We start from the raw sequence: 9,313 nt of genomic DNA on the forward strand, positions 1-9,313 counted from the left end.
ACCGCCACAGCTGGGAGAGCAGGTGTACACCGCCACAGCTGGGAGAGCAGGTGTACACTGCCACAGCTGGCTTTTTCACATGGTTTCCGAGCAGCTGAACCCAGGCCTCAGACATAGGGACCTTTACCTGCATGTGTTGTCATTCCCCTGGCTTGGCCCTCTTTTACTGCGAGGGAGTTCCTTACTTTCTAAGCTGCCCTGGGAGCTAATGATGCGCTCACAGTGGCTTCCTTAACCCATACCAGAAACCACAGAGAAGATTCTGCTACCATCGTAGAGGAGCAGACCTGGAAATGGTCATGATAGCCTCAGCTGGCGGCCAGGCAGAGGGAAGCCTATCTGCTCCCTAGGAAGACCTTTGGTACCTGGAGAGGTCAGGCCACCCGAGTGCTGCAGACTCTTCCCTGTGGGGATGGTGCGGGTCTGACATCTGCTTAGGTTTCATGCTTCAGGCCTCGTGGCCGGGAGTTATGCAAGGTTTCGGAGGCCGGCTGCCCGTGTCCTCATTTGAGGAATGTCTCTGCACACATCAGTCCTTTTAGAAGTCTCACAGTCTCCTCCTCGTTGGCTTCCATTGGGTTCTGTTCTTCTTTCCCTACAAACCGAAACTAGAATTATACAGTAGAGTTGGGGCGGAAGTGCGTTTCTAAAACAAGCTCAGGAAGTCACTTAATTAGCCCAGGAAAGGAACGGGGAAAATCCATTCTTTCCGAACAATCTTGGATAATTGGGGTTTTCCTAATCCGTGTAGAGTGAGTACCCTGTCCCACCCCAGAGTGAACTGTGCTTGTACGGTCGGTTCACAAGTAGGAACACTCCTCCTCCCTGTGCACACACGTCTCTGAGGCTCACAAATCCATCTCTCTTCCTTGCTCTATGTGTGCTTTACAGACTCAGCCAGATTGCTCCATAGAGAGGGACTGTGACAGAACGGAAGTGGGTCTACAGTCTGTGGATGCTGAAAAAAAAATCAGAAACTTCGAAAGTTGCCTTAGAGGAAGCAGACAGCTTTCTGGCTTGTTTATAGGAAAAGGAAAAGTTCTGGGGTATAGGAAAGCAAGGGAGGGTGTGGGTGGAGCAGAAGGGAAGCAGGCAGCCTGCAGAGTGAAGTCAGGATCTGCAAGGAAATGAGCAGCACTGTAAGGATTTAAAGGTACAGAGCAGATGGGTCAAGCTGGGCATCATGGCTCCTGCTGCTAAGCCCAGACCTGGGAGTTCAAAGCTAAACTACAGATTGAGACCCTCTTTTAAAAAGATAAAAATAATAATGAACAAATATGCAAAATAGATAACCCATAAAGACTCATTCCTAGCAGTCCTCCAGGGGCGTGCCATCGGTACATAGCTGATAGTGGGTAGGATGGGTTGATGAGTGTAGGCCTGTGTGTGTGCAAGGGTGGATGAGTGTAGGCCTGTGCGTGTGCAAGGGTGGATGTACGGGTGGGTGTGTGGGTGGGTGGGGCATCCCACTGTTGACCTCTAACCTAAAAGAAACAGGAACTTCAGAAAATTCATAAAGCCCCTGAAACTTGAATGCCTGAATGTTTCCCTTTTTGTTGTGGAAAGAGTTCAGAACAACCTTATCAGAAGGGTTTCATCCCACAAAAGGTTAACGACCTCTGTTTCAAATCAGTCCTGGAATTACATAACAAGCAATTGTAGTCTTTTTTTTTTTTTTTTTTTTCGAGACAGGGTTTCTCTGTAGCTTTGGAGCCTGTCCTGGAACTAGTTCTGTAGACCAGGCTGGTCTCGAACTCACAGAGATCCGCCTGCCTCTGCCTCCCGAGTGCTGGGATTAAAGGCGTGCGCCACCACCGCCCGGCTGCAATTGTAGTCTTTCCCCCAACTCACCTCCCACATCCTCCAATGCACAGCACATCCAGCCTGCCCATGGCCTCATCTCCTCTCGCCCTCTCTCCCCTTCCTGCACAGTTCATCCGTCTCAGGAGCCTGGCTGGTTGGAGGGGACTCTGAGTGGAAAGACTGGCCTCATCCCAGAGAACTACGTGGAGTTCCTCTAACCTCCGGCCCCGGCAGAGCTGCTGAGCTTTACGTGGTCTCCATGACAACTACTGATTCTGGTGTTGTGGACCACTCTTCATTGCCACTGAGAAAGCAGGGAGCCTGACTGTTGCTTCTTGCCTACATGAATGCATCCGGGAACTTGTGTCACGTCTCTCCATGATCATCTCAGCTGACAGCACCACAGTGATGCTGCGAGAACTGAAACCCAGCGAGCAGAGGAGGCCACTTGATTTTGGTAACCTAGAGGAAGGCTTGCAAAGCCGTTTTCTCCTGCGTGCCCTAAATAGCGAGCCCTGATTTCATTTCAACCGTCATCCAAACCCCCAGCCTCCTGGAAAGAGGAAACGAGGAGAACAGTCCTACAGAAAGTGCAGTGTTGCTGAATTGGACAAGGCAGGGCACCACGCTGCAGGCTGCCTCTACTGCTGTTTACAGCGGACGCTCTTTCTCTCTCCTTCCTGCTCCCAGAGACACAGTGCTGCAGGCAGCTGGGCCTGTCGGCAAGCACACAGGATGCAGGGGTCGCCGCACTGTTTATGTAAGGTCCAATCTCTCACCATCTCTTGAGCAGCTGTTGGCCCATGGTCAGCAGATTTCAGTCCAGTCCTCTTATGCAAAGAAGCACATGCCCCTCACGTTCTCTGCCACTGAAGGCTTCCATCACTGCCATCACCTAGTAACCATAGCAACCCAACCTACTCTAAAACTAAGCCAAAAATAATACTCCTCTTTGTATGACACCGCCTTCTACCAGCTCTGGTGGTTTTCTTGAATGGTCTCCCAACAATCTGAAGCAGAGGATTAGACCATTAGGGTGGTCTATCCGTGGCAGACAGGATAGCAGCTAGGGACTGTTCCTTTTCTGGTGAATGTCTGCATCACCAGGATAGGTTTGGAGCAAACTCTAGGAACCTGTTGAGATTAAATCCCATACATGGTCAATACTTCTGTTCTTCATGCAACGAGTTCTTGCTTCAGAGGGTAAGATGCTGCCTCCCTCCGGGCTAGCGTTTGATGGGTCCCTTCCAGTCCTCTCTCCCTGCTGCCTGTCTTTGCTCTTGCCAGTGACTCCCAACTGCTCCCTAGAATGCTTTTGCTATGGAGGTCCTGTGGAGTTTAGAGATGACTCTTGGGCCAAACCTGTAGCCTGCATTTTTAAAGGACCTCTGTATACACTGCCACCCAGGAAAAGAAGGAATCATGAACTAGGGTGCCCAGGCATGAGCCTAGTATAGACCATTAAGAACCTGGAAGACACCAGATGTTGAGGCCTCCAGGCTAGGGTGGGTGCCTTCTAGGAGGGGATTCCTGAATAAAAGGCGCTGGGTTTTAACTGCTGTGCCTGGGAGACCACCTGGACGTTGCGATGTCACATGACCTCCAAAGAACAGAATCATGGTATCTGCACACATGAATGACCTTAGTAGACAGACTCTGGACAATCTGTCACACCTTCCAGGAGCCCCTTGGATGGCAGGGTTGCTCCAGAGTGTCTCTGGCTCTGGAATTCCCTAGGGTTCTTTAATGAAGAAATGAAAAACTTGAATTGTGTTGAATTACTGTATCTTTTGCTTTTTTTTAAAGATAAACTTGTAAATAGAATGATTTGAAATATTATATGGTAAAGTTTTATATTTGATATTTTAAGCTAGTTGCTCCAGTAGTTAGCGATTTTGATTGCCGAGCAGGTGTGTTGAAGGGTGGGGGAGGCAAGGCTGATGAGTCAAGGTCATGGCCCCTCTCTGACCCAGAGAGAGAATGTTTCTTATGGTTCCTGTCGGTTAACCTGGAAACCTGAAAAGCTAATTGTATTCAGTTTTCTTTATCTCCATGTGATTTGGGGCTTTAGAGTTCAAAAAGCATTTTCAGGTAATAAACTCCCAACTAACAGTAAAGTGGCACTCAGGATTTAAATAGGTGGGGCAAGGGGAGACACGTTTGTTTTTGTTTGTTCTTCTCAGGTGTATTTCTTGGTATCCCAGGATGTCCAGACAAAAGGAGAGGAGACAATTGCTCCTTTTCTTCCTCACCTCGTAAGGTTTTATAGATACAGCCTAGCTAGTATGTAAAAGTGTCTATCAGTTCTAAGAACAAAAGAAAGTCAGCTGCTATGACTCTTGAGTCCTCTCTTTCTGTAGATGTGTTTCTGTGCTCCCGTTTCACCTCCAGGTTCCCCACAGCTCCAAAGTCAAAGAACTTGCCAAGAGGGAGCTAGACCACGCCATTACAGTTTTCAGTGGCTGCAATGTTAGTAGGAGTTCACTGTGACTTGGCATTGAGTTTGCCGGCTAAAAGACTGTCATGTTGTCACCGGGGAACTCATAGGAGTAAGGTGACTCCACCCTTCAGTCAGGGACCCAGGCTGAAGCAGAGCAAGGCAAACACAAGTCTCAGAACTGCCACTGAAGCTGGGTGTAATGGCCCCTGCCTGTAGTCTTAGCACTTGGGAGGCAGAGGCAAGAGGATTGCTAAAGTCCTAAGCCAGCCAGGTGTGGGGGTGGGGAGCGGGGTTGAAATCTAAAGGAAGAAAGGAAATAGACTCTTCCCTGTGAGCTTGAGAAGAAGTTGGGAAATGGGGCCCGAAGGGCATGCACGCTCAAATAGCATTGCGCTTTCCAAATTGAAAGAGCCCAGCGTGATCCTTTTAATATATCTGATGATTTAAATAGTCACCAGCCTCATCATAAGCTAGGTGTTCTGTAGTCAGGGCCCAGCATGACTGCTTGGTTGCACACTCCTCTCCTGAGCTGGCCCCGGTGTGAAGCTCCTCTCGGAGGCTGACCTCCTTCCAGTTTCCCCCAGGCCATGTGTGGCCTATGACAGATGGCCACTCCATTTCCCTCTGTCCAGCTAGGCCTCCCTTCTCCCCATCAGCTGAAGAACTGGGGGAATGAATATGAGCCAAGTGAACTGGAAGATTAAAAATGAAATGTACCCTTTCTGCTCTCTGAACGCCCGTTAGCTCCCACAGATGAGGAAAACTGGGATAGGACGTGGGGAGTGAGTTACCAGAATGGGAGTCCATTGACCAAACTCCCAAACATTCCCCGGAGCTTTGCGTTCCTCTTGTAAGGCCCTGTGATCACTTGGTTCTGACCTGAATCTGGGGACCTCACTCCTCCTTGAGAGACAGAGTTCCATAACTGAACAGTGCCGTGCTATGAGAAGACAGCTACTGTTTCAAATCCCTATCCCCAAGCAAGGGAAATCTGGACTTGCTCAAGATTCTTCTCTCCCAGTTTTCAAAATCAGTGTATAAGAGTCAACTCCATTTAGTGGGCCCCTCAGTATTCTATCAGTATTGGAGGCAGTTTTCAGTATTTCTGAAGCCGATGGGGAAGTCTTGTGGGTACTTTTCTACAGAGACGCAAGGAGCAAGCTAACACGAGTACTTGCACATTGACCCGGGTGGGCCGGAAACCATGCTGGTCTCTTGGGAAGTGCAGGCACTTGCCCACAACTCCAGACATGAGTGTGCCACACCTGGAGCTCAGAGAGAAATCCTTGCCAAGTGCTTTTTCCTCCTGAAAACCGTAGAACCCATCCTACCAAAAGCTATTTCTCCATCATAGAGGTTCCAGAAGCATCCATTGTTGAGGCCTAGGGATACAACAGACTAAAGATGGTGTGACCATTTCTCTGTTCATGGCTGGCTGTTGGCACCTTTCACCCTCTGGCCTCTGCTTCTCCTACCTTCAGAGCCATGGAGCTCCTGGGTGCACCAGTGACACCCCAGCACCCCACATTTGCTCTATCACCCATCACTCCTAGGAGACAAGGGAACCAAGCATCTGTTTAGATACCCGACTTTCAAAGGAATGTTCTGAGTGTCTGTGCGGGAAGCTAGCTGCCACCTCTGGCAAACTTACCAGTGATCACTGACGTCGACAGCCCTGCCCCATAGAGCCCTTTCACCAGCCAGGTGCCCCTCACACCCCACAGTGGGAGCTATAAAATGTCTCTTGTGCTCACAGATTTCGGCAGCCATTTTTGGTTGCCTGTGAACCTAGCATCCAAATGACAGTGAGCCCTGTACATTCCTCCAGCACACCTGAGACAAGACTCCAGCAAGTAATAATTAGTGTTCTTCCTTTCGCCGCCCACGGTACTTATCTAACTTAAAGAGCTTCCTAAAGCAGACGAGAGATTCCCGATGTCACTCAGAGGCAGCCCTGTGTTCATGGGAAGAAAAGCATACATATAAAAATGCCAGGATCGGAAAGGAAAACATGAACCACACTGAGGAGCCCCAGATCTTTAAAGAGTGCTGTGATATTGCTCTTACTGGAGGTGGAAGGTTGGGGGGCTGAAGGGTGGAAATGGACCGTCACTGGAAGAATTCCACAACTAATAGTTTTCCACAAGTCTATAGGAGAAAACAAAATGAAAATACCCTTCATGGAATGTCTTAGAGAGCAACTGAGCATAGTCCTAACCCACGGAAGGTGAGTCAAGAACTGTTGTATCAAAATTAGTGGTCGGTGGGGAGCAGATTATGGGTCATTCAATGTCCAAGTGACCTGGAGTAGCTTCAGCCAGGCCGGGACACTCTGTGTCATACCCCACGCACAGTTCCCATAAGCTTCTGAGTAGCACCAACAAACAGCATTCCTGGGGGTCAAGATGCCAGGACCAGCGTTGGCGTCTGTGAAAACATACATCTGGTGATTCTAAAAGTTGTGTGTGCATGTGTCCGTGTGTGTGTCGTGTGCAGCACATAGCTACATGTGTAAAGCTGCAGCCTCACGTGTAGACAGACATTAGCTGGCACTTCCCGAAGCTTGTAGACAGCCTTGGAGGGAGGGTCTCAGCAGAAGGAGAGGCTGTTGATCTCCATGCACAAGATCAAAGATAGAGATGAAGTGCCATCTAAAGCCTGCGTTCACATAGTTGTCTGCAGCTGTGTTCCTTGGTGACTTCTTAAGTTGTGTTAAAAAAAAAACTCAGACCCATCAATTCCCAATAGCTAATGCTAAGCTAGTGTTCAAAAGCACTCTCAAAGACAGCTAGTCTGTATCTTGGGAACTAAACTGTTTGCATGTTTAATCCATCTTTTAGGCTACCTTTGAGTAGACTGTACAGTGCTGTGTGATATGATATCAATAAAGTACTTACAAGAGGCACTTTAATATTTTCCTTGGGAAAATCCTGACGCACTGTTGTAAATTTCAGTGTTGAATATTGACTGGTGCATAGAATCAAATTCTGTAATTAAAAAGTAGCTAGGATAGGACATTTTTCCTGTTATTAAGAAAAACAACAGTTTTGCCATGTTCAGGCTTTTTAAAAAATGTGTTTCTGTGCCATTGTGCGTATCTATAAAGAAAATACAATTTCTGTCAAGCACCTGTAGAACTTGGCTTTCTGTGTTTGGTTTGTGTACCTGGCGATCCCTATAAAGTGAGTGGAAGTATGACTTTTGAATTAAATGATTTTTCCATTTGATGGTGTGTTCGTTTCTTGAATTTCTAATCAGTTCGACTCAACACATCTCAATTTCTACTAATACGCATTTACACACGGATCAAAGGTCACAAGTCTGGGCCCTTTACAGCTACGAATGTCAACTACAGAGCTGTTTTTTTATGAGCTGGGAGTGGCTCTGTGTTCCGCTTACCAAGAGGTCAAACGCTGGAATACTTGAGTCGGCTACTCAAGCCTCTCTCTCAGTTGGCCTCACATTGTCACATCCCATAAAACAAGACAAAAAAACTAATGATTGTATCTCCTGGAGCCCCCCCCAAATGTCAATTTTTTTAAGCAGTTAACCTTCTCTAGAACTTGATAGAAAACACAAGCAAACTGCCTGAACCACTGAGTGTTCTCGCTTCTCTAGCCTTCCAAGGAAGTCCTGGGTTGTGAATTAGGACCCAGGTTTACAGTGAAATTCTAGTCCTAGCTCAGGTCCCAAGGACTCGTGGAGGTCTCTGAAGAAAGGGGACCTGGGGGCCCAGGGCGAGGCTTCTCACCAGATGCTTTGCCCCACATCAAGGAGGAGAGAGAGCTGGGGATGCACCTTTGGAGCCTGGATCTAAGGAGGAAACCCACTGGAATGTGTGGGTCACAGGTGAGCAATCTGTCATGTTCTTCTGACAAGCCTGGCCTTGGCTGAGCTCTGGGAACAGCACACATAGCCCACACCTGTTGTCCTCGCCAGGTTTACAGGGCTTCTAACACCACTCAGTCTTTAAAGTCCACACACGTGACATGTTTGATTGTGAGCTGAGGCTTTCTGAGTCTTTGGTGTACATATCCCCATCGCAGCAGGCTATTAAGGGAAGCCAGGTCAGGAGCTCAAACAGACGAAGAGGCAAGAGCATCGAGGAATGATGCTTACTAGCTTGCTTTCTTCAGCAAGCCATAGCTACTTCTACAGCTCAGGCCCAGCTGCCTAGGGATGGCACCACCCACAGTGGGCTAGGTTCTCCTGCATTTCCAAGCAGTTAAGACACTCCCTGAAGACATGCCCACAGGCCAGTCTGTTGAAGGCAGTGCCTCCATTGAACTTCCCTCTTCCTAAGCAACTCTCCTGTGTCAAGTTGACAACTAGCCCAAGCACACACGTGTCTGATACTATTGCCAAGAGAACGAAATGTATGTCTCTCCGTTCCTGTCCTGTCTGGTCTTGTCCTTTCCAATAGGCTTCCCAGTCACCCTGACTTTTGTGCCTTCCCAATGTGAAAGAGTTTTGGTTTGCTTTTAGTCGCTACCTGGAGCCGAACTTGAAAGGTGTCACGCCCAGTGGCTTGCTGATGTTGCGATCATGGTAGTTCTGGCAGTGTGGCTGTTTGGTTGTAAGAGCTCCATGGTTAGATATAGACTTGATTGACAGTTGAAACGAGGTGACTGTTTGTGGGTGTGAAGAAATATTTTCTCAGGCCCCAAAACAAGTGCTAACTCTTGAGAATTATGCCATGCCTTTCCTCTTTCCTCAGGCCCTTCTCGGACTCCACTCAGATGCCACACCTCTGCCGCTGCCTTTAATAGCACTGAGTTAAGCTGCAGCTGATTAATGGTGCTGAACTAGCCATGGTCGGCTGACTTTGGCCTGCTCAGCAGCCAAGAGATGCTCTACCAAGGCAGTAACCGCTGACGTGGGTGAGGCTCCTGGCCTGGGAGAACTGTCCTAGGGGAAGGAATGCACATACCAAGGTACCAGAGTATAGCCCTGGGATGCTTAGCCAACATCAGACATTTGGGGACCAGAACCAGGCTGGTTTTCCATCAAGATGATCAAAACCATATCCAGAGCAGTTGGCTGTCACACTACATAGCTATCCAGTCTTTC

At 48.4% G+C, this 9,313-nt stretch overlaps 1 protein-coding gene across 4 annotated transcripts in view; it reads left to right on the forward strand.

The window, feature by feature from the left end:
* The window catches only part of Arhgap26 (Rho GTPase activating protein 26), a 397,026-nt gene extending 390,800 nt beyond the window's left edge, over positions 1–6,226 (forward strand). For all 4 annotated transcript variants that reach the window (XM_026783646.1, XM_005356026.3, XM_026783647.1 and 1 more), the window contains one exon: positions 1,933–6,226. In XM_026783646.1, the coding sequence (XP_026639447.1) occupies positions 1,933–2,021 (89 nt within the window). In that variant the 3' untranslated portion in view covers positions 2,022–6,226. The remainder of the gene's footprint in view (positions 1–1,932) is intronic.
* The last annotated feature ends 3,087 nt before the right edge of the window (positions 6,227–9,313 follow it).

This window comes from Microtus ochrogaster, chromosome 18, assembly GCF_000317375.1.
Source record: "Microtus ochrogaster isolate Prairie Vole_2 chromosome 18, MicOch1.0, whole genome shotgun sequence".
Lineage (NCBI taxonomy): Eukaryota > Metazoa > Chordata > Mammalia > Rodentia > Cricetidae > Microtus > Microtus ochrogaster.